Below are 26,169 nucleotides of genomic sequence, written 5' to 3'. Positions count from 1 at the left end.
GAGTTTTCTGGAGGTGGAAGTGCTTTGCTAAGGCTTTGTGCAGTGCATTGAAGCCAGGATTTTTCATGATGCATCATACAGCTATTACTGTAAACAACAGAATAATACTAATTATCAGGTGTAGTAGGGTCTCACAAATACAGGTCTTGTTGCGACTGTAAGCAAGTATTTCAAGTACTTCAGTAGTTTTATGGGTCTGTATTATTCCAGGAATGTCTGTCACACCCATCAATGGCCAGGATCCAATAAAAAGTGCTGAATTCAGTATTAAGGAGGAGCTGAGTAAGAAAAAAATGCTGTTTTCAGAAGGCCTTATTTCAATGGTCCTTTCCAGTGAAAATTTTTTCATTGCCTGGAGGTCTTTTCCTCAGGCTGAGAGTTGCCCTGGTCAGTGCATCTTGATTCCAGTTTCCTGCCAGCATCTGTCTGTGATTAAGAAACAGTGAAGTCAGTTTGAGTGATGGACAGATGCTTGCTCAAGAGAGCCCAGGGAAGTGGGCAAAATGCTTGTGAAGCATGTTTCAATGTCAGCTTTTAGCTGGCAGCATAATTTTATTCACGTGCCTGTCTTGTCCCAGCACTGTGTTGCTGATGCTGTGAACAGTGCAGTGTCTGGATGGTCATGGAGCTGTTTGGACAGTTGCAGGAATTGAGCTGGACTGATTCTTGACAGCTGCTCCCACTGTCCCTATGTCACTTATCTGAAATTATCAGATCACTTAGCAGCAGCAGCAGCAGTTCCTGTTTGGACAGTTGCAGGAATTGAGCTGGACTGATTCTTGACAGCTGCTCCCACTGTCCCTATGTCACTTATCTGAAATTATCTGACTCGCTTTACTTCCCCAAGCAGCAGCAGCAGTTTCTCTTGGATTCCTTTCTCTGCTATTTTAGTCAAGGCATTTCCAGTTGTCCATAGAGGCAAAATGAAACAGAGATAAATCCCCAATGTTACCAGCCCCTCTCCTCCTAGGCCTGCTTGTTTTATTCACTTTTTAAACCATTTTTGCCTCTTTGCATCCCAGATGAATATCTTTATGATAAAACAAATAATGTAATAAAATACTTTGGCTATTCCATAAGCTAAGGATGATAGTAAGGGAGATGTTTGGAGAGGAGAAAAAAGAAAAAAAAAAGAGAAAAGCAAATCTATTGAGGTGTTGTCAGCTTGAAGAGATGAAAAAGTGCTGGCAGGTCCTTAGGGAGGCCTGTCTACTGTCTTAGGTGACACTGCCAAGAAGCATTTCCTCCAAGAAAGGGACCAGAGTGCCTTGCATAAATCAGCAATAATGTAGTGTTGTGGTCACTTCAAAGCAAGTCAGTGACTGCCAAAATGCAGTGTTGTGCATCAAGGAGCATGATGTGGGAAAGGAGAATTTATGTGCCTCACCTGGGAGCCATTTTACTGTGCTCTCATCTCTGTCCAAGAGTTGCTGTGAATCAAGCTCCCCCTCCCTGAGTTCTCAGAAGGTGAAACTAAAAGCAGGAATGGTTTTACTGGAATAGGATATTATTTTAGGCCTCCTACGCATTTCATAGATGAAGCAAAAGAATGTGAGTATTACTTTGTCTTAGCACAGAGGATATATCCATGCTTCTATAACAGAGGATTTCCCAAAAGCTGATTTGGACTGCAGTAACATCTAGCTGAATTGCAATCTTCTTTCACAGGAAAATACTTTGGCACAGCATTTTCCTGGGTTAGCACAGCATTAACATGGCCAGCATGTTGTACTGTGTCACACTAGAAAAAATATTTGTGGTCTATGACTGAAACAGAGCCACAGGGCCACTTAGAAGTGTAACAAAAGATTGAGAAGTCACTGAAGAAGAAAAATACGATGGGATGAGATTGTGTGTAATTAGAGGAAAGTGTGGATAGGAAAATGCAATCCAGCTGAGGTTTAAACAGTCCTGAGGAAGGTGATGGTTCAAATGGAAGCACATTCCAGTTGTAGATCAGCAGACTGAGCAGAGGAGCCTCTCTAACCCTGAGAGACACAACTGTGATGGAGACTGACTTTCTCAAAAAGGATGAAATGCACAGAGAAGGCTGAAGAGACCCTGACTCTTCCCTGTAGTGAAGAAAAATTGGATTTTGTTTCATCAGTGTATTAGTCAACATGTGAGCAGCACCAGTCAGCAACTGTCCCTCTCAACAGAGAGCTCTGGTTGCCCCAGCCTCCCCTCAAAGTGCCTTCAGAAACATCTGACTCACTCTCCTTGTTGATAGCCCTGCATCCATTGTAGGGTTCCTTCTGTCAGTCCCAGCAGTCAGGCACAAAGCCAGTGCCTGAACTGGACAGGCTGGATTCCCCTAACCCAAATCCCCAGGATTTCTGTATCTCTCAGACTGATGGGAAAGCAGAAATAGCTACCAGCATATCCCACACACTTCCTATTTCAAAATTGCATTCTGGCTACTTAACACGTGTACTTCCTTTTTCACACAGCAAATGTGCACAACTGCAGCTGCAGCAGGTGCTGGCTGCTGATGCCCAAGATGTTTTCCTGTGTCAGTCTTCCAGTTACTCCAGCCAGGAGATGGGGAAATCCACAAACAGTCCATCTGCTGGATCCTGATCAGGCCTTTGGTGCTGGGTCCCTAGCCTTGCATGGCAAGTCTTGTCTCAGCACTGTGCTGAGTGCTCACCAAAGGAACATGATGACTTTATTCCCATATTGTCCCAGAAATTTTCCTTACATTTTCATCTTTCCAGACCTCCTTTCCATAGGGAAACTCTCCAGGCCATCCTACCCTATCTTTTAATCTCCAGGTTTCTGTGGACACCTCATTCACTCCTACCTTCAAGGGGTTCGTAGCTCCCACAGCCATGCCTTTTCTCCCTAGCATTTTCTCCCTCTTCTGGCATCTGCCACTTGTGGTTGTCTGGAGCCTTCAGCAATCCCTCCTTCTCACCTTGCCTACCGAGAAGGTACACCTTGGTCCCTGCAGCTTATTGCCTCCAGCTGCTGTCTCCTCTGGGCACTCATCTCAGGCCCAAGTACTCTCCTGCTCTCTCTCCTTGTTCCACCTCCAGAGGAGCAACCCAAAGAACTCAGATTTTCCAGCACATATCACATGAGTTAGGCTTTGACTATTACTAAGAATCTTCACTTTCTTCAGGATTGAAATCCACACCCCTCATCCTTTCTTTCAACTTGACCTGCCAGTGAAGCCTGAAACATGTGTCAACAACTAAACCATGGTTGTTTCCCAATGACCCATGCTCACCTACCCAGTCAAAGGAATTCAGAATTCAAACTTAGAGGAAAAAACCTCTTTCTAATGCTGTAAGATGGAGCTCACATTTTTATCCCCACTTCATGTTCATGACAGAGCACAAGCACATGCTTTTGTCTGAGTGAAAAAAAAACCTAAATGTAAATGCTCAGATTTAATAACCCAGGACCTCCCAAGTGCTTTAGATTTACAAATGCTGTTTGCCACGCCTCATGAAAAAATGACACTTCTTTTGTCTTCAAAGCTGGGCTGTGATCACAGGTACCACAGTATCAGACTGTCCTCAGGGTGCTGTTTTCCAAATCTGCCAAAATTTCCAAAATACGTCCATAGGTATTGTCAGTCTTTTCTATGCACTGGATCTTACCAGAAAACACATACTGAAACCATGCTAGTGCCTAGGGGCAGATTTCTCAAACAAGTCCTACCATCCACATTTGACAGCAGATGGCATAAAACCTACCTGCTGGTCCTATCCCTTTGCTGTGCTATAGCTCATGTCATGCACTGCTCATGCAGGGGCAGAGGGCAGCTGGTATTTACTGTTTATTTACTGTTTGCTTGTCCTGTCCTGTCCTGCCTGACCAAGGATGTGTGCAAAACCTGTCCAAAGAAAAGATGGCTTATGGCTACAGGATTTCTCTTCAGAGTTCTGCCTGAGTCACGGGAAGGAAGAAGATGGAAGTTGCTGACACTGAATCATTTCTGTTTCTACACCAGTGAAATAAAAGATGACCTAGGAATTTCCTTATTTTTGAAAAAAAAAAAAAAAAAAAAAAGGTTTCCCCCTCCCTCCTCTCTGCTAAGCAGGCATCAGAGTGAAGCAAGGAGGGGGAGTGGATCAACCCCCTGTATTTGTCCTGTGACATTTGACACCTGTGATTCAGAATGAGAAAGAAAGAGGTCCCAGCGTCATGTAGAAAGTCAGGGCTGAGGATCCCACTTGAGCAAGAGGCTCTGGTGTGGCATATCACCCTCTCTGTGGTAGCTCATGCACTGGGGCTGCAGGAAATAGTGGAATTTATACATCATCTTGAGCTTCTAGTTACATGTGAGGGTTGTAAGTTGCTTGTAGAAGCCCCAGGCGGCCAGTCTGGTATCTAATGGTCAGCTATGTGCCTGCTGGTAGGTATGTCCTTGTGCCTGGTTCTGGGCTTCTCAGCCACAGGCAACTCTACACTGACAAATAAGACATCATGTACATTTTATACCCTGTGCAGTGCCCTAGGACTGTGCCCTAAGCCAAGATGAGGACCAAGAAAGGAGTGGTGTGTGCTTCATATATTGATCAGAAAGATGTGCTTTGACCTCCAAAGGGATTTGGCACAGTTCACATGCAGGAAGAATGAGGAAAGCAGTGACTTATATCTGTTCACCTCCCTTCCCACCAGTGTCAATCAATGAAGCAGAAACCTCAGCTTTCCTCTCATCATGAGAGCTGGAAGATTCTTCCTCAGCTGAGCTCCAAAGGGCACTATAGATGGTGCAGGAGATGGGGCTGTTGCAGGTGACAGAAACAGCCAAGTGTGCTGAGCTCAGTGAGAAGACAGAACAGGGAGCAGGTGAGAGTGAAAAGCAAATGTGCAGAACAGCAGGAGCGAGTCTGTTGGGGGTTTTGTAAATGTGATGGGGCAACAGCCCGGTGCTGTTAAGCACAGATGGTTGCAGTTTTTTCTGTTGTAAGCTCCACTTCATTCCCCCAACACACACATTTTTCCTGTGCTTGCCTAACACACAACTGGGCTGCAAAATGGTTGTTTTCTGGTAGATGGACACTCTCCAGAATGGACCAGGAAACCACCCTGCATGCCCAGCTGGTCCAGTGACCAGCCCTGTGTCTTGGCCTAGAAATCTGTCTGTATTTTATAGGTACAAAATGCCACAGGTGTAGCCACACAGCCAAGGAGTGCAGCACATAGTCCTCAATCATTGGCTTTTCCTCTGAAAGCTGTGGGAGAGGACGTGCTGCAGTTTTTAACTGTGGCCCAAATTCTCCAACTGGCTGTTTAAAATCAGTGCATGAGTGTATGTCACTCACAGCTACCTTGCCCTCAACGTGCAAAGGCAGGAGCTCTTGGAGTGCCTTGCTTCACCATCCTTGTTAGCTGCACACTTCGAGCTCCTTTCAGCTGACCAGAGCTGTGAATTGAGAAAGGATTTGCAATAAAAAGCTTCCTTCCCCTCTCTGCCTGCCTGCCTGTACAGGTGTGTCTGCACCTGCTTTTACATGCGTGCACACACAGAGACATGTTTAAAGGAGCAGGGCCCAGTGCAATGCAATCAAGAGATGCCAATTTTAGCTTTGACTAAATTATATCTTGCCTCAAATCAGGCCACATCTGAGAAGCAAGAATGCTGTGTATTTATCACCCAGTAGTCAGTAATTTCTGCACTTTCCAAACATGATGTGAAAGTCAGAATTATATTTTTAGTGATCTCCGGATAAAACAAAAAAGAAAAAGCTTTTAACCTCACGTAACCTTGGTCCTCTGCCTCCAGAGTACACAATTTCAAAATCCTGACTTAGTGGAAAGATCAAACTCAGATCCAGTACAAACTGGCTGTAATTTTAATCATTTCCAATCCTCTGTTTGAGGAACTGTGTGAGCATGAGCTCTGTCTGTAGGCCATCACATGCAAAATATGATGCCTATGGCCCAGCATGTGGGTCAGATGCCTGAAGTTACACTGCAATAAATACTACTAGTGAAATGCTCAAGTGTAGTTTCAGGGGATGGATCTCATCTAACACTAGCATTTAAAGGTGTAAATAGGGGAGTTGGGGAGTGGTATAGGATGAGGAGGAAGGCAAATGAGATTTGAAGGCTTTCACAGAGGAGATGAGAGAAGCATTAGAGGTGAGCTGAAGAGCTGTGTATTCCCAAGATCATGGTTTTCATTTCACTCCACCACAGAAACTCCTGAAGGTGACTTGCTCCGTATGCAAGGCAGGAGAGGCTGTAGGCGAGTCACACAGCTCCAATCTCTCCCAACCTGCCATTCTGTGTCACCATCTCGCCACACCATGCTGTATAATGTAGCATAAAATTTAAAAAATTTAAAAACCGAGTCCAGTCTCAAGAGGTATCGGAGCCTGGCGGGACAGTGCCACTAGAGGGGGCCGGCTGTACACAGCTGCGGTGCGGGACAGCGCTCGGCGACCGCGAGGACAGACAGACAGACAGACAACGAGGGTCCGTAAACACGCCTCGCTGCAGCTGCAGCCACACAAACTGCGAATCCTGCCCAGAACCAGGGGCAGAACCAGACTGCTGGCCTCAGCAGTGCTGCACTGCTGTGTTCTGAGGCGGGTCGCAGAGCCGCGCCGAGCTGGGGACGGGCGAAGGCTCATCCCGAGAAGCGATGCTCGCACCGCCAGCAGCTCCAGCGGCTGCGGGACACAGCTGCCCCAGGTGTTCACAGCCAGCTTGGCACCTCCTCGTTTCTCCAAGCTTGCCCACTTCTATTCCTATATTCCCTTAGCCCCTTGCATTATTCACGTTCTGTGTGTGAGTGCCAGCTCTCTGTGCTGCTGCCGCGTTAGCAGTGCAGAGTACATCCCAGCCCCTGGAGCCTGGCACGGAGGCCAGGAGTCTGGGCCAGAAATCCTGAATGCATTTGGAGCTCTTTCACTCTGGAGACTCTTCCTATTAATTAATCCTGGAAAGCTTTATAGCCATTCCTAAAATAAAGGAAGAAAATTTTTAAAGTTATCCCTAGAGCAGCTCAGTGTCAGCGAATGTTTTTTTTCTTTGGAAGACAGGACTACTATTCCTTAGAGGCATATCTGCTCAGGCAGGATCAGACACGTGGTGGTTCCTCCCTGCACCTGGCACAGGCCAAACTCACTTAGGAGCCAGAGAGTGAAGCAGTGCTGCACTTGAGATCATCCTACTCCTCCTTCTCCTACTACTACTACTACAGTAGATGGAATGTCACTGCAGCTCCCAGCTCCTTCTCTGCCAGCCAGCTCCAAGCCCAGAGCACAGAAGGTCACAGGTCTATCTATGCCTTCATGCCCCTTTGCAGAAGCACCTGCTGCACTCTGTGCTCTGTACTGTACTCTGCAGTGCAGAGTTCACTTTACTCGCCATAAACAGCCAGCAACAGGTGAGACAAAGGTCACTGTTCATTTTACTGGGCATCTTGCTAGTTTTTGGATTATTTTGATTCTCAGCCAGAGGTTCCTCAGCATGCACAAATCTTCTGGAATGACATAAACCCCAAACAAATTTAAAGGAAAATAAAATTCTCTCTTATTTCTGTACCATGGAGCTTTTCCATTCCTGTTCCTCTCAAAATCATGGAGTGGTTGTTCAGACTACCTGTTCCATGGTAACTGCTGTGGAGTTTCAATACTAGCCGTTCCCCTTTGTATGTGAAGCTTTAACACTTAGCCAATGGCAATCTTCTTGCAAGTGGCACATTTCCCTGTGCTTGAATAATTCTTATTATAATTTGCAAAAACTACTTCAGATTTTCTCTCTTCTCTGCCCTCTTCTCATGCAATGCCCATGAGTTCTATTAAAACTCTGAATTCCCTCTTGCAGTTCTCTTTCTGCTACATCATTTTTTGCTTCTGCATTTAAAGTCTCTAATTTCACTCCCAGTCCCCCCTGCTGTCTATCCCTATTTCCCTATTTTTGGCAGTGTATAGCTGGGTACTTGTAACTGAGATTAATGACTTCAGTGAAAATCCCAGCAGAAACAAGAAGTTGAGGTTTTTACTGTGATTAGTCCAGCAAGTGGAGAAAGAGTCACAAAATTACTTCCATCCTTCAGCTGCACAGAAACAAGACTTTGGGTGTGTTCAGAGTGAAGCCTCGCTGTGTCCTTGGCTTGGCCTTTGTCCACAGGCACCTAAATCCTCCTTGCAGCTCCTCAATGCACTTGAAGATTCACTGCTGCACACACAGGCGGGTTACTGTTCTGTGGGAGCCACACAAGGACAACTCTGAGTTCACTCGAGATTGAGGAAGAGGAGGGGAGAAGGGAAACTGTGTCTGCACAGCTGAGCAGAGGTTGGAGCACTCACCAGGAAGTGAAAAGCATTCTTCTTTGGCTGAGGCCGAGGTGCTTTCACTCCTTGTGACCCCAGTGGAGCAGAGCTCACCAGCTAACAGCTCAGTAAGAATAAAGTGATATATGCTGGAAAGCAGAAAGGGTGGTGGGGACAGAAATGGGGGCTACCACGGCTATACAGGCAGCAAGATTAGTGGGGCCAGAGAGAGAGGTCAGCAGAAGGCACCTGCCTTTGTGGCCCAATTCTTAGACAAGCAGGAGGTACACGTGTAGAGCTCTGCCCTTGATGGTACAGATGCAATTTATCCAGCAACTATGTTGGGACAAATACTGTGTTCCCATCACTGGGACAGAGGATTACCTCTGTGCATAGGAGTGCTTGGATACAAAGATCTGTGTCACCAGTGTTTCATCTCTCTAGCATTTACAGTGCCACCAGTGTTTCATCTCTTCCTTAGCATTTCCCTCTTCTGTCTTGGAGTCCCACCTGCATTTATAATGCTGTGTATCCAGCACCTGTGAAAAGCCATTTCCAGACTTTCCAGCCTCAAGTCAAACAATATTGACTGTTGAGACAATTTACATTATTGACAATCAAGACACACAACAAAACCAAGGCACTTCCAGGTGAAGGTTATGAAAACAGCAGGTTTGGACAAGTCCCATAGGGCCATACTGGGAAGTCCCTTTCTCCTGTTTAGTCCAGGTTGTAGCTGCAGGTGTTCCATGGTCAGAGAAGACTCAGGCACTGGATTCAGTGCATCAGGGCCCAAAGTCTGTTACAGACCTATGGTATAAATCCTTTAATACAGAAAATGTTTGCCTTGGAATAGGCAAAAGTACAATGTTTGTTACAGAAATCAGAAAAAACCCCTTCAACTGTGGCTGTGAAAAAAGCTGGATTTTGTAATTGAATCAAAGATATGAAAATTATGTCACATGTAATAATAATGTCTTGTTAAGTGAATTGTAACAAAATCAGAGGGGTTTGATTTTTCAAAATTAAAAAAGCATTTGAGTCTCACTCATACAGTTTGTATGCTGTATCATTGGTACAGATACCATGTGGGAAACAACAGGAAGAACCAACTAAGCCCTTACTGAGCAGTACGGTGGTCAAGGGATAGAAAATCAGAGGCTGGAGCTCTGATCCCTGTTCTATTGCAGGCCATCTTCATCATCAAGGCACTTAGGCAAAGTGCTTTTGTTTGTTTGAGGTCTCAGTGTTTAGAAAAAACATCAGACGTTTCAGATTTAGGGACTGTGACTAATGAAAAATTCAGGTTTTCTTCCTATAATAAACCAAATGTATTCACAAGAAATGCCAATAGAAGGTCTTTATTGCAAGACCTTCTATAGCTTGGAAAATGTTGCAGTTTTGACAAATAGGTCCTATCTGTAATTTGTCGTCCAGGAATAAAGTTATCGGTTTGTTTTTGTTTTGGTTTGTTTTAGTTTGGTTTTGGTTTGTATTATTGTTGGTTTGGGATTTTTTGTTTGTTTTTGTTGTTGGGGTTTTTTTTGGACAAGCCTTTTGATGTAAAATGACATAGTGCTAGCAGAAAAAATCTAATCCCTCTCCAAGAATCACTGAAGGAAACACAGGATCAGCATATAACCTCATTGATTTTACATAAGGCTGAGTCTGCCTTTAATTTTGATTCAACTATATATACATTGATAAAACAGACCTTTCAGAGCTGAAAGCACTGATACCATCACTGCTCCAGCTGAGTCCCAGGTTGCACAACAGAATGACATAACATGAGATCTCTTATTTTTAAACTGTTTAATCCCATTCACAGTTCCTCTGCTGCAATCCAGATCACTTTTCACAAGGTACAGGAGACAAGACTCAGTCTGAGACATGAGGTTTCTGTAGCATGATGATGAGCAAGGGTGGAAACAAAAGTCTTCCAAATGTAAGTGTATTCCTGATATGATGAGCCAAAGTCCTTTGCCATACCAGGGTCCACTGCAGCAATCACAGACAGTAAAACTCTGCTGGAGAAGAAACTGGGTCAAAACTGTGGCATCATCCTTCTAAAATTATGTGCACATACCCACAGCAGCTCAACCTCCTCACTCATAAATGCAGATTAAAGAAATTATCTGGCCTCAAAATGGCTGTGGTTCATCACTGGAGAAGGTGCTTAAACTTTGCAGCTCCACTTTCAGCGTAGGCCCACACCACTGCAGAGGAGTAATTACTGTGCAGTGCCTTAATGCACAGTCTGCATGGCTCCCGCGGGGAAGGAGGCAGGCGTGTCAAAAATAGAATGATGTGCTGTACAGCGCAGTGAGGTGGAGAGAGAGGGGAGAAAATGACTCTGCAGTTCCCAGAAATGGAGCTGACATAATTTTGTCTCAGCTGTGGGCTTCAGGTCCATCCCCCTTCTGAGCAGACTGCTTGGCAACACGGCCACAGCGTGAAGCTGCAACGCGCATCTGTCTGGAGGACAGGTGGCAGTGTAAAATCCTAGGAAACCTCAGATACAGGGAAATGTTTGCATGCCTGATAAACCTCCCTTAAAAGTGGTTTTATGTTCATTCAGTTACACTTGATATCTGGATCTGAGCAAACCATGACATACCCCATAACACGTAATGATTTCCTCTGATCAACATTAATTTCATGTGAAAGAGTGGACCACTTATGAACTTCCACTCTGCTAGTACTTGTACAATTACTGATTGGGGGTCATCTCTGTATATTTCTTTCTCAAAATACTCCTTGGGGGAGGCAAGGAAATGAGACATATTTCTGTATTACTCATCCAATAATTTTTTTCGTTTTTTTGTCTTTAATGTCTAGGCATTTTTCCTTTAGGTTCTTTCTGGAGAAGCAAATGGCAGCCACATGACCAAAGATCTCAGGCTAATGAATTCTGAATATTCTGAATATTATTATTCCAGAACAAGAGGTGCAAAAAGTCATTTTTTGTTCAGAGAAATTTTAGTGGAAGATTCAAAATCCCAGGTAGCAAAGCAGAGAGTTGGTTCTCTTCAGTGTTCAAACACTTGATTTTTAAGTAACTTGAGGGATCACTTGGCATTTATAGGTTCTTCACACCACATCCAATCTTGACCATATTATTGTTGTCCTAATTCCTATTTGGTGAATTAATAAACCAAGCTGCTAGGAAGATAAAAATCCTATGAGTTTCTCATAGTCCTTTATGTTATAGACACAATTGTATGTACAGTACTTTTCTAATGATACTTTAAGTACCTGGGTTATCTGGAAAAACAGGAATGTGAGCATCTGAGTGTATTAGTCATGTATATACAGATAACATCAACATTAAGGTCAGCAAAGAACAAGTCTCATATGAATATTTTTTCCCTACAGATTTTATTGGGTGGGTCCCCATTTTAATTTTTATCTCACCAACACTTCACACTGCTTGAAAACAACCATACATGGTTTAGAAAGAAATCTTCTCTTTCCTTATCATATAAATCAAGAGTACGTGAACACCTATGGTGAGTTGAGGCAATGATCATACTTTGCACAGGAATGTTCCACTTACAGCTTTCATCAAGATTCCTGCAAATAGTGGCTGGGTCTACACTACCCACAGCTCTTTCTGGTATGCAATTATCATCTACTGGTTTTGTTTCACTGAGACTCCCATAGGACAGGAGTAAGAAGAGGGAGAGGGGGCAGAGAATCTTTTTAATGTATTCAGTGGCATAATTAATATCCAGATATGGTCCAGAGCATTATGATGTACAGATCTGTTTTCATTTTCTATTGTTTAGGTACCTGAGATTCTTGATGTCATCAGGAATAAAGTTAATATCATTACAGGCAACATCCAAATACTAGAGATCTTCTAATAAAAACAACCTACAAAGAAATAAAATAGAGAGAAGAATTAGAAATTAAAATTAGAAATAACAGAGAATCATGGAGTCAGAAAAATACAGGCTGAAGGGGACATCTAGAAGTCATCTAGTCCTGCTCTGCTCTATAAAAGGAGATGTGAAACTTTTCAAAAGAGGGGTCTGACAATTTAAGTCACTTATCTGACATTTTGTGGTCTTATATAATTGGCTGCATACACATGATGAGTCAGAAAAGTAGGGAGGGTGAGGATCACATTTTAAAAATTTTTGGGATCACATTTTAAAAAATACTGGATTATTTATTTAGGTCAAGAATCCTGTGTTCCTGAGGGAGATATCTGAAGGTCTAAACTGTTGCTGCTCTGAGTAGGGTTCGGCCAGAACCTCCTTCCAGCCTGCATCTACAACTCTGTTATCCAAAACCAGTCTTTGCCCAGGCAAAAGCTTTATATCTAAGTATAAAACTAAACTGTGAAATTTCAGCTTTACATCCCTTCAGTGAAGTTATGGAAAATAATCAGCACATACCTGTACTGATTATTGGGAAAGAAGAATAAGTTATTGAATGACAGATTAAGGCAGACAAAGGTAACCATTAAAAGGATGGAGTCTGGAAGGTGAAACAAAAAGTAGGCCCAAAAGAGACATATAAATTGAATCAGCCTCATAAAGTAACACTCTCCCATGTTGTTCAACTGTGCTAGACTTCCCTCTGAAACCTTCCTAAGGCACGCTGGATTTATTCACTCAAGAAGCTTAATCAAGTTCTGCACTATACTCATCCTCTAGAGATGATCCAAACCATTCAAACATGCAATCCAAAAAATCTCCAGAAACCAGGCAGCTTGTTGCTCTTTTATCAAATTCTTTCTTTCTTTTCTAGCCTAAGAAGTGTTATACAAACTCTGACAGAAGATCAATTCTGCATTCTTCTTATTATTGTTACATATGCTGTCTCAAACTACATAGATCCTGAGATAATATTTAACTCTTGCCTTATATAATTTCAAACACACTTTGATATATATAATCTGCCATCCAGTTCCATATAAACCAGAACTTAATGATTTTCACAACATATACACAATAAAGTGTATCTATGCAATGTACACTACCTGTTAATCCCTGTAATATTACCAAATATGAATCTAAGGGTTCCAACAAATACAAAAAATCTAAGGGTTACAATAAAAACATAGGTGAGTGTAAATAACGAAGATGACTATCATGAAAGAGAAGTTATATACTTCATTGGAGTTCAGAATTTTCTTAGATCCCTGGCATCTGCTTTGCAAGAAAAACAATGCTCCAGTGCTGAAGATTTCCCAGGGCAGTAACAGAGAATAACAGGTAACTGTAGTCAGAGTAAGAAAGCATTGTCATTAAAATTAAAAACCCAAATGAAAATCCTTTTTCGTGTAAACAAAAATCTACAACATGTTATTGTAAAGATGAAAAACATTTCCAGCAAAATTGAAAATCCAATTCAGACCTTCTCACAGGAAGCTGTGAACTGTGAAACATTAAAGACAGGTAGTATGAACAAGACAGTCTGAGGAAAAACTGATGTCCAGGTCCCAAGTGGAAGTGTTGTGTTCTTCTTGTGGCAGAAAACTGCTTTTAGCCTTCAGGCTAAAGATGCCTTAAATGCATTAAAAATGCATTGCTCATGTTGCTCTGTTCAAGAGTCAACAGCAGCTTTTATTTAAAGTATCTTTTGGAATTGTAACCTCATTTGACAGAAAAGTGATCTTGTATTTCTTACCCTATCACTGCATGAAAATTAAGTGCTTAGAATGATTTAAAACTAAATATTAGTGATTTAAAACTTAGTATTAGATAGCTGTGGGGATAACTGATTTGCATGGGTTTTTTTCTGTAGTACCCTTGCATTAAATTTTCATTGTTTCTTCTTTCATCTCACCCCCTTTTGCCATTTCCTCTGTAGCTTTACTGTGTCTCATGTTCTTTCAGATGCATCCTGAATAATTTTCATGGCACTTGCCCAGCACTGCACCTATTGTGAAACTGTAATTCAACCCAAGTTATGTCAGCCCCCTTCAAAGCAGTTGGTTTGGCATTTTGCTGCCTGAGTAGACAGGAAGGCTTGCAGCTATGCCTGGCAAAGACCAACATCTAGGATTGTTATTCCTATGAACCAGATCTGGGAAGTATCTATCATCATTCTGCTCTGTTGGGAAACTTGCTTTGGAGGGAGTCAAACCTCTCATTAATTCATGCAAACCTGTAGCTTTGGGCTGCGAGTGTATTTGCCCATGGATGTTATCTTGGCTAAGGAGGTAGGCTTATCTCTGTTGGAAGCACACAAGGCAAGAACAAATGTGGTCAAACAGGGTGTGCATTGCTAGGCTCCAGCTGGGTCTGAAGAAGTGGTCCTTTGAGTTGCATTTGCACTTGGCCATGGAGATCTGATGAAGAGATCAAACCTAAAAGGTTCCAGGTCTGGCTTGTATCTTTACATTGGATTTTGGAGGGACTACATGTTCATTGCTGAGGGAAGTGTCTGCTTGCCTGACTAACCCTTGAGCACTGCCAGATTCTTCTTTCCCATTTTCATTATTTGTAGTCTTTACTGCTTTGGTTGGATATTTTTCCAAAAAGCCTTCCTGCTGAAGACAAGAGAAAAAAAGACATTCATAATGAGGGATCCTCTGGCAACCTTTGTGATGAAAAGATCATATGACAAATTCTCCATGCCTTATATGCATTTTTCTTTTCAAAGAAAGTGCACCAACAATTAAGACCAAGCATCTCAGTGTTGCCCATCACAAAATATTGTTAGCCTTTTTTTCAACACAAGTGCAGTTCTCCTACACACTGTTCTGAATGATGTGTTGTACCCAGTAGAGGAGTTGGCTCTGAAGCAGGACAGAAAGGACAGGTTTTCAGAGGTACCTTGTGAGTTTAATGAAGAATGAATGAGCAGTGTTTGTTCTCCTGTGTGTGAAATATGGCCACTTGTATTAGTGACAAGTCCCTGTTTAGGGATCGTGAAGCCATTTGCAAGGTGCCATGTGCCAGTGCAATGAGATCTTTCAGCTGAGAAGCAGATGGGGCTCCTTTGGTGAGTGTTCCCTCCCCTCATGCTCCACAGTGTTCCGTGTATCACCTAAAACTCATCCTACATGTATGACCTAATCCTACTGAATGGGAAAGGCAAATCATGCAAATACCCTCTGAAAAAAAAGCACCATGGAAGGGACATGTTTAAAGTGTGATGGCAAAAGTGAAGTCAGTCATGGTCAAGAAACAGGAAACTATGAAAGGAACAAAGGAATAATCTTCTAGAAATTGTCTCGACGGTGACTGTAGGATGGGACACTTCACAGAACTTCAGTCACAGGCAGCTTCACAGAATTTCTTATTCTTTTTATAGGTGTTGTTTTTGTGACTGTGGTCACGAGGTGGACGATGCCTTAAACAGTCAGACATGCTTTGAGTCTATGAAGAACTGATGAAACTGGTTGAGACAAATTTGAGCTGAGCCCCTTGCTTACCTAGAGCTTGGCTCAAGCAAGGGCTGACGGTGAAATAACGCCTGGAGTGACCTCTGGAAGAGTCACACAGCCTTTACAGCTGCCTCAGCAGGTGGTGGATGATCGAAGTGTTCTTTCTCCTTCTGGTGGCAACTGCACATTCTGGCAGAAAGTAACAAACACCCTCATTAGGCCCTATTTGCATATAAACTTTTGCTCCCATATGAATGCAAATGAAGGGAAAAGTGACCATCCATGCCTCATATTTGTGACCACAGTCACCAAAACCCCACCTATAACATGAGATTCTTCCACCTCATTGGGAAGGGACAAAAGTTATAGTATGGGCAAGAGGAGTTCCAGGACCAGAAAAAATAAGGGGAAAAAAAAAAAAGATGGGGGGCGGGGGGAAAAAACCTCTGCCTGCTTTGGATTGGTCAAGACTGTGTCCCTCCTCTGCCCCTGAAGGGATGCAAAAGGCTTCATTTCCTGCCCAATTTCCATATTCTCAATGCAGCAGTGGCACTGAGTCCTAGTGTCCCACACCACTGGGGGGTTGACCCTGGCTGGATGTCAGGTACCTACCAAAGCCAGTCTGTCACTCCCCTCAGCTGGGCTGGGGGGAGAAAATATAACACAAGGCTTATGGTCAAGGTAAGGATAGGGAGACATGGCTCACCAGTTACCATCATGGGCAAAACTTGACTTGGGGAAATGAACTGAACTTATTACCAACTGAACCAGGGCAGAGTGATAAGAAAAAACTCAAAATCTTAAAGCATCTTCTCCCCATCCCTCCCTTCTTCCTGGGCTTAACTTCACTCCTGATTTTTCTACCTTCTTCCCCTTAGTGGTGCAGGAGGACAGCGAATGGGGCTGTGATCAGGAGCTACCACAATTACTGAAGGGCTTGGCCTTGGCCAGCAGTGGGTCCATCCTGGAGCTGTCAGACATGGGAGAAGCTTCTGGCAGCTTCTCATGGAAGACATCCCTTTAGCCCCCCTCACTACTAAAACTGTGCCACAGAAACCAAATGAAAACACTAAGTCAAAGGTTTATTTCATACACCTCACACTGGACACTGGGCTCAGGGCTTTGCCACCAGGGCTATCTCCAAAGACCTCATTTTAGAGGACCATTGGGTCTTGAGCTACTCCCTAGTTTCTGAACAGCACTGCAGACAGCAGTCATTTAGTTGTGAACATTTTTATCAACAAAGAAATACCTAGTAAATTATCCTTCACTCAGTCCCTTTAGCTCCACAATGTTGGTGCTCTGTTCCCGTACCAAGGGAGGCTCATTCCTTGGGACCTGCTGAGGGAGAAGCTGCTCTTTACACATCTCTGCTACAGCTCTCAAAGAAAGCTGGGACCACTGGCTTATCTCCCTGCCTTCCCTGCCCTCAGCCACAGTGTCTGACAGCTTCCAGCTCTCAGGTGGGCACAGCCCAACCCACATGACATTTCTGCTGCCTTTTTAATCAGCAACCTCATTTTGTTACGGCCCCACTTTCTACACTCCCCTGTGAAGGAAAACACAAAATATTGTCCTTTTTTTTCAGCTCAGGGCTTCTGCTCTTCAGTCTCAGTCTCACACTTCATGAAGCACAAGACAATTGCATCCACCAAGATGATGGAAGTACCATTGCTGAAGAGTTGCTTGCTGATCAATGGGCATGCTGCTGTATAAATATCTTTCAAGTGTGATAGTTCCATTTGGAGAAATGATCCTTGAATAAACTTTACTGCGAGCTCTTAGATTCCTGTCATGTTTACTATATAAATACACAATCTCTAAATAGCATTCATCAGTAATATGTACTACTAGAATGAGAGCCAGCATAGCAGATCTTTGATTCCAGATAAAAGGTTTTTCTATCATTTTTTAAATGGCTTAAATAATTGAATCACAGCTCTGGTAGTGAGCCAGAAATATTTACATCTGTTTGGGCAGCACCAGACTGGAACTGTATTGTACCTAAATAGATTTTACCAGACTTTCAAAATAATATTCAGCAGGGCTTAATAATATCACAGGATATTATATTATCTGACTTTTCAACCTTACTTCTTTAACTGAGTTTTCTTTACTATTTTTCATACTGTTAGAAAGGTATTACTTTTAATACATTACTGTCACTCCTTTTAATTTAATATTACATAATGATGATAAGTACAGTATGACAGTATTATAACAAAATAAATATTCAAATTACTTACCATTTTCATAAAAACCCTTTTAATGTATTTTCTTTCTCTTTGCCTGCTTCACTGACTATGTGAAGATTGAGGAGTTTTAGCTATTTAGACACTCCTACATAATTACAGAAACTGGATGGAAAAAAAACCTCAGACTTGATTTGGTCTCTTTATCTCAGTCATAGGCACAGCACTGCTTTTCCATGCTACAAGTTTATTCTACTGTGCTGATCTGTAAAAGAAACACTGTAAAAATTCTGCATTCTATTTTTTACAGTGGCTCCTGGGGCCTGAGGTTGTTGACAGAAGTCAGTGAACCTGCACAGATGCCAAGGTTCTTCTCTACAGATCTGTTTCCAGGAGTGATGCCTAGTTTCCATCTCATTTATATATTACTTAGGTTAAAAATGTTATAATTAGAGATCATGTTACTGTTTTTCACATTTATTTTTAAAGGTTAGTCCTTAAAAATTTAATCAATTGTTACTTTATATAAACTGGAAAGAGCTTTTCATTCACATATATAAGAAGCACACAAAATGCCTGGTTATTTCTAAAGCATACTGCACAGAAAGTTCTTTGTTTTAATTAGAAATCTCTGATGCCCGTAAAATAATATAAGCCAAGATATTTCTTTTCACAGGATTGCATATTCTGAGAAGAGCATGGCCATCCCCCAAAATGTCATTTTTTCTATTTTACCTGAATCCAAGCTGTATCTCACTTCCCCTATGGTCTGACTCCATGTGATCCAATTTTATTTTTCTTGACACCAGCAGTTTTTCATGCTATGTCTCATATTTTCTGATGAGCTAAGGGGAATGTCTCTATTATCTAGTGTGTAGCATTCAAATCTGATAGGTGCAAGGCTCAACTTCCAGCACCTGCCAAGAGGACTCTTGCCCAGCTTACATGAAGAGCCTCCCAAAGAGATGGAGGCCATATGGGTCATACTGCAGTCTCATTCGCACTGCTTTGCTTGGGAGGTGAGCTGCCAATCTGTCTTCTTCTGTGTAAATTTTAGAGAGCACACAGCATTTGTAACTATGAGCCACAGTAACTATCTGTGCAGTTCACCTTGGTCAACATTCTCTCTCCTTGGTGCCTCCTTAGACAGCAGCTTAGGAGGCAGAGGTCCGTGGAGCAGCTTTGGCTGCTCAACCATTTCCTGCTTGGCCTTCGTTCCTGAGAGATAAATGAAGATATTTCAAAAATCGGAACAAATCTCACAAGACAAAACAAAAGAAATAAACACCTCTAGTTTAAGGTGCTGAGCTATGAATGTCTGCTAAGATAAAGCAGGTGATAAAAATGCAAAGTGGCCAAAAAAGGGAAATTGTTCTCTTAGTGACAGATTTAACAGTTTTTCTAGTTATCATTAGTGTTTCAGGAAATAAATCAGTGACATTAATTAAAAAAACAAACAAACAACAAAACAACCCCAAACTTATTCTATTCACTCCAAATACTTGCATTAAATAATGTTATTCAGCACTTCAGGTGATCTGTGCAGGGCCATGAGTTGGACTTTGATGATCCATGTGTATCCCTTCCAGCTCAAGATATTCTATAATTCTATGATTTATAATTCTATAGTTCTATGATTTCTGTCACAAAAGGTGAGGCAATTAGAGTTAAAATCTCTGAGCCAAAGGAGGAACAGTAAAATAGAGAAATGTCCCATGACAGACGTTGCAAAAGCTCCCAGAAGCAGTTTTCTGCTGGATAAACAGATTTTCTAAGAGCAACTATTAACCCTGAGAAAAGGCCGAATCTGCAAGTTGTAATTTTATGCTTCTTTCTAGTTTCCTATTAGTTTATGAATGCATACAATGACACTAATTTCAATCAAAGAATCTCTGATTTGGTTCCAGAAATCCTCTTATTAGTAGCCAATTTTAGCAAATCTCTGAGTCACTGTAATTGTCAAGATTATCTATATCCTAAATTGCAGAATGTGTTAATTATATTTTTTTTCCCTTTAGGGCTGAAAACATCTAGGCATCACACAGTATAAAGCATCATTCCAGTCCTAAAGAACTGGAAATCAGAAGGAAAACATAGAAGAGAGAGCCCTGATGAAGGTGACTTTGAAGAGAAACCGAAAGTGCCATCAGGAAGCTAATGGCTTACAGAAAGATTTACAAAGATTAAGAAAACTGTCACATACACCTAGAAGCAAGGACACCTCTAGGCGACTTCTTCCCCCAGGAATTTGATTTGAAAATAGGTAAACTTGAGACTTCAGAGCAATTTTGCACGTGGACAAGATTAATTTAAATCAAATGCAGGATTATGTAAAACTGAAAAGAAGAAAAACAAATACTGTGATGAAAGGAAAAAAGACAGTCCCAAAGCAAATAATAAGTTCAGACTTGACTCTTAGCTATTGGGCTTGAATGGCACTTAAACAAGGAGCTGGAGAAAGGACGAAATGGGGGAAGTTTAAAAAGGAAGCCTGGAGTTCAATTATAGCCCTGCTGAGTTTGAATAAATGGACAAACATTGCAACAAGATGAGGTACAATGACACAAAAATGGTTCCTGATGTTAACCACAGGCTGGGGACAGTACCCTTGCAATAGACTGGAGGCACAGGAGGAAGAATACACGGTATTAAAAAACAAAACCCAAACCAACCACCACCAAACAACCCCACAACAACAATAACTCTCCTCCCTCCCCCAGTGCAAGACCTCTTAAAGAGCCAATAAAGTTGAATTTGAGGAACAGGAACAAAACACTCTATAATTATGTTTGTACTTGATACAGCTTAGCATTCCAGTCTTTTCCTCTTCAGGATAACATTTCTAGCACCTGCCACATGGATATTGCACAGGGAGTAATTCAGCTTGAAGGATAGCTTTGGAGATCTCTGGTTAGCATTCCAGTCTTTTCCTCTTCAGGATAACATTTCTAGCACCTGCCAATGGATATTGCACAGGAAGTAATTCAGATTGGAGGATAGCTTTGGAGATCTCTGATCCAAGCTCCTGCTCACAGCAGGGTTGAACTATAATCTCTGAGCAGATTATTCAGATCTGTACGCAGGGATGGAGACCCCACAACCTTCTGGGCAACCTCTGGGCCTCCTTCCAACGCTGGTAAAAACCAAGACATAGAGTGCACGCCCAACTAGGGCACACATCTAAAGATAAGTGAGCTTGTTTTCTCTCATTTATAGGTAACCTCTGTGGAAACTGGCTGACAGATCAAGAATGGTGAGAAATGGTTGCAGAATTGGTTACGTTATCAATGTCCTGAGGAGCACTGCCTGAAAAATTCCAGGAGGAAGAACAGACTAGAAAAGAAATGAGGGCTTAGAATGGAAGTGGAGTGGAAGAATTCCTGAAGTGAGTGTACACAGCACAGCTCAGAGACAGGGAAGGAGGTGAAAACACAAGAGGAAACCTGAAGTTGCAGAGGTTGATGACAAGAAGACAGGAGACCCAGTGGGGGGAGTGGAGGAAATGCAACATAGACAAGAAACCCCTGTCCTTTTGGCAGGGAAGAAAAGTAGAGGTGTTCAAGCTAGTAGAGACAGAAAGGATAAAAGCACATCAGAGGGAGAGGGAACATGATTTCCTCATGCTATAAAACTGACCATTATATTTGGTGAGATTTTAGGTAAAAATCCAAATTAAATCAGAAGAGAATCACAGAATATCCTGAGCTGGAAGGGGCCCATAAAGGGATTGAACCCACAGCCTTGGTGCCACACAATCATGTCCGTAGTCACTGCTGTAGGTGCAATTCAGTTCAAGGCACCAGGCAGCTGAGCCACCAAGGCTCATCTGTGCTGCAGAAGGGAGAACAGAAATCTGGTAGTGAGGAAACAGCGTGGTGAAGGATGCAGGAGCAAAGGAAGGATGTGTCTGTCATGAACCCTGCCAGGTGGCTCCTTACTCTGGGAGAAGAGCAAAGTCAGGGTCTGAAGAAGGGGGAAAAACAATTCCCAGCAAATATATGTGCATCAAGAGAAACCTGGATGCAGCTGTATTCTACTCCAACCGTGCACAAGCACCAGGAACTTTCTGCTGCACAGCACCAAGGCCGGGCTAGCACTGATGAGGAGAAAGCCCCTGTTCTGGGTTCCAGCTCAGAGCAGACCCCCTCACAGAGGCACCCTTTAGCACCGAGCGGCGCAGTGACTGCCGGTGCCACACCAGGCTGGCCGCGGGGACGCTCCCGGTGCCAGGGGCGTGTCCGGGGCGTGTCGGCAGGGCCTGGGCGGGCGCGGGCGGCGCCGGTGGGAGCGGGCGGAGGGGCTGCGGCTGCGGGAGCGCGCCCGGCCCCGGCCCCGCATCGCCTGTTGCTGCGCCGCTCCTGGCTGGTAACTATCCTCTGTAGTCGTGCTTCTGGATGGAGGAGGTGGTGATGGCGGTCCTTATTTGTATTATTATTATTTTTAAATTTGTTATTATTGCTATTGTTATTAATTCCCCCTCGGTGCTCACGAAGAAAAGATTAAAATTAAAGTTGCTACGAAGCGGGCTCCTCCGGGATCAGCTGCCGCTCTTTCGGGGGAGCGGCCGCCGGGGGGAGCGGTGGGGACCAGGAGCGGTGCGGGCATCCCGGGATGACCCTGCGGCTGCGGGGAGCGGTGCGGGCATCCCGGGATGATGCTCCGGCTGCGGGGAGCGGTGCGGGCATCCCAGGATATGACCCCGCGGCTGCGGGGAGCGGTGCGGGGATGCCGACGGGGCCCGGCCCGAGGCGGCGGGCGCGGTGCGGAGCCTGCCCGGGGAGCAGCGGGGCTCTGCTCTCGGTGTCACAGCGGTGCCGCGGACTGTACTGGATGGGGTAGCAGCTGTAAAACTGGTGCTGGATGGGGTAGCAGCTGTAAATCTCGTGCTGGATGGGGTAGCAGGTGTATAGCTGGTGCTGGATGGGGTAGCTGGTGCTTCGAGAGAACCAGGTCGAGCGGAGCCAAAACCTTTTCAAATTAATCTCGGCTATATAATTACTTTGAGCAATAGGCCCGGCACTCCTGATTCAAGCAAGTCCCATTTGATAGAGTGTGACAGAAATTTTAGCGGGGTACAAAGTCATTTGAGAGTGACTGTGGAATAGGGCAAAGAGAGAGACAGGCAGGGATGAGTGTGGGATACTGACGTGGAGGCAGTTTTAGCATCTCGGATAACTGAAAATGTTCTCTTGAGGTTGCATTTAGGGACTGATGGGTACTGTGCATCTGTGCTTGGCTCATACATTTAATCTTAGTATTTATTTTTTAAATTCACTTGTGTCCACAGGGTCCCACTAAAGACAACTCCTTTATAGCTGTAATAGTTTTGAAAATTTCTGAAGGGCACTTCCTGTGCCTCACTAAGGAGATGAAGAAGCTGGTTTGCATGTTGCAGATGACTCTGCTGTTTGTCTCCTGCCTGCAAGGTTAGCGTTTCCCTACCAGGCTGACAGCAATCAATTTCCCTCTTTCCTCTGCTTCTCTCCTTCCTTTGCACGTATTCCACTGCGTAAAGTGAGTGGAATAGGCTGAGGGGAAAATTTGGATGTCTTTCCTCCAAAGAAGCTGCGTAAATGAAATTAAAGGCATTGCTGCAGCATGCATAATAGTTACCAGAGAGGGATTATTTAATACACCAAAGCATTTACATTTTTCTTTATGTAATCATCATTCAAGGATCAATATAGTGCCCGAGTGATTTATTTCACCATTGGCCTTTGTGCTTAGCAGTGCGAGGTTGAAAGGAAAATGTCACCACAAACAAACACAGCACATTATCTGTGTGCCATGTGGAAACACGGGCTCTCCCCTGCTGGGCTGTGAGCTCTTTTGGGCAGGAGTGGCAATGCTTGTGTCAGCACCATGGAGCTGCCCTCCCCTGTGTGGTTCTTGGGGCTGGGGTGACACCTCACGTGCCACCCTGGCACCCCTGTCTCTGGGAAGTGGAATGAGGGAATTCATGTCTGGCTTGGGGTTTGGGGTCAGGGTACAGCTGGGGTGAGCATCCAGACCTGGGAGCCCAGGCACACTCCTGAGTGTGCTGGTCATATGTAGCTGCATGCACTGAAGATGGCAGCCTCGGGAAGTTTAGGATACCCAAAGGGTGCCAGAATTCTCCTGATGAAACATTGTGCATGTGTTCCTGCCACTGACAGTGAAATACTGGGTTGCAGACTTCCCTTGCAGGTAAATGTAGAATCGAATATAGGAGTGTGACTTAGGCTTCCCTCCCTGAAGAACTTTTGCATCCTGTATTTTACAAGGAGGAGGGAATTTTGCTCTTATGTGGATTTCTGGCCAAACATTTCCAGGCTGCTGTGGGATTGGTTTTATTCTCCTTTCAGATGAGAGGAATAAGGTGGTCTTTGTGTCTGCAGGATCAAAGCCTGTCTTTTTTTGTTCCAGCATAAAAGATAATTACAAGAGCTGTGCTTAAACCACTATCTCACTCAAAGGCTTGTGTGAGTTTTCCCAGGTGAGAAAGGAGCCCTTTTCCAGTTTCTCTTGCAGAACCTTCTCACAGTGATGGCAGGGGCCATGACAGCAGGTGGATGATGGCACTGGCATCTCAGCAGGACAAGACACATGGGAGGGTCTGTGGCCTGGTCCCCAGCAGTCTCTGTCATGGATCTCCACTGGAGCTCTGTCTTGGGTGACTGCTGGGATGCTACTGCTGCCATCAGCTGCTTCCAAAGTATTCCTGTAACAATGGGTAAGATGTAGTAACTGTGAATGACAGGATCAGCAATAGTGGCAGTCCAGAATGTACACATTATTCCTGAGTTAGACAACAAGAGCAAACTCAGATGAGACTTCCTTCACCACACTACTGCAGCGTGCATGGCTTCCTGGCCATTAATGCTTTCTCCCTCACAGCCCATCCCCATCTCCGTGGTGGACCTGCAATTCCTGAATTTTCCCATGTGCAACTCACACTTCAGGTAGCCCTTGATAAAAAAATAAGTCCTCAGAAAACACTTGCTCTCTGATCATCCATTCAAATTCAGAGAAAGAAGCAGTGACAAGAGAACATGGATAGGATTTTGTGGGAGCCCATGCTTGGAGATCAAAGGGAGAAACTCAAAGCAAAATGTCTTTTGTTTTCCCACAGGCACAGGTGTAACCTGTGATACTGCTAAGTAATCAGATTTATTTATTTATTTAACAGATAACCAGCAGGTTTTTCTCACGAAAATACATTCATTCATCCAAAACTATAGTCTTTTCCTTGTTATTAGAGAATCCACATTTCAGTTTTGAGGGATGGATGAAATAAGTACCAGTTATAACAGTGTGGGTTACCAAAATGGAATGAATTTCACCCACAAGCTAGGACCATGCTGCTGGTCTTCCTGCTGACCTTTAGCCTTGGCAACATAGGGAGCACTTGACTGGAAGATTCACAAATAGGTAACAGCAGTACAAGTTAGACTCAAAGGATGGGTTTCTAAATTGATTGTGGACTCTGCAAAGAAAACATACTTCTTTTCTTGCAGTATTTTGCTTTTATGAGACGTAAAAGCTGTGCTGCCTGTAGGCAGAGCCCCTTACCCAGCCAAGAGCCCTGATATTGGTCCCACTGCATGTAGGCTTTAAAGTCTAAGTGGAATGGGGAATAGTCCTGATGTACACATCTGCAGCCTGTGGGCTTCCTCTTTTCCTTTCTCCTTTACCTTGTAACCTGGTGACTCTGAGTATTTGCAGTGCATTCATTTCCTTCTCACTTACAGGAAGACCTCTAGTCCATTTACTTATGGGAAGAAAGCAGCCCACTTAATCAGCATCTTAAATAAACCCCAATTTATATTTTAATCTGCTTTAGTAATATTTAATCTGTTTCTATTGTGAACATCCTTATACTTTTTTCCCCCCTAGGGTTTTACTCTGAATCAATATTTAACGTATTTGCCTAGTTTAAAATGGATGTGTCTTTTTTTTTTTGCCTATGAATTAAAATAAAGTAGTTTATGTGTTCTTAAAAAACCCTAGTTTCCCCTAACAGCTCTTATCTTGGACCGAGCCCATCAGGAGGAGCCCTCACTGAGTGCTCTGCTGTAAGGCTAGACAGAATAACTCCTGGCTCCTCTTGCCAAAAAGAGCAAGAATCAGAGGAAAGTGTCCCACTCACCAGGTACCCAAAGCCAAATGCCTTGTCCAGATGCCTTGTCCAGGTGTCTGGTGAGGTTGTCCCTCCAAAGAAGCCATCTCTGACTGTGGGAACAGGCTGCCCTGTACCTGGTGGAGGGGGGGATACCTGAGTGCCATTAATTGATAATCCTGGGGGCATCTGCTGCCTAGGAAGTGTTGCAGTAATAACATGGAATCATATGGACAGATGATGCCAGGGGGAAATGAGGCAGAAGAAGAACCACCATGCTGCTCCCTTCCTGAT

General features: G+C 43.6%; 1 protein-coding gene across 3 annotated transcripts in view; it reads left to right on the top strand.

Annotated features, from left to right (window-relative positions):
• Positions 1 to 22,036: 22,036 nt before the first annotated feature.
• The window catches only part of LCP1 (lymphocyte cytosolic protein 1), a 47,158-nt gene continuing 43,025 nt past the window's right edge, over positions 22,037 to 26,169 (top strand). Inside the window, exon 1 of one of the 3 annotated variants that reach the window (XM_039716760.1) lies at positions 22,037 to 22,142. Coding sequence is in view for 2 of the 3 variants with exons in the window: in XM_039716761.1 (XP_039572695.1) it covers positions 23,146 to 23,203 (58 nt within the window). In the remaining variant the exon portion in view is untranslated. Of the gene's footprint in view, positions 22,143 to 23,101; positions 23,204 to 26,169 lie in introns of those variants that run through there. The other 2 variants (XM_039716761.1, XM_039716758.1) reach the window with 2 other exon arrangements.

The sequence above is a fragment of the Passer montanus genome, unplaced genomic scaffold (assembly GCF_014805655.1).
Source record: "Passer montanus isolate IOZ18808 unplaced genomic scaffold, ASM1480565v1 scaffold36, whole genome shotgun sequence".
Taxonomy (NCBI): Eukaryota; Metazoa; Chordata; class Aves; order Passeriformes; family Passeridae; genus Passer; species Passer montanus.
The sequence above is the reverse complement of the archived record's forward strand: the minus strand, read 5'-3'. Positions and strand labels throughout refer to the sequence as shown.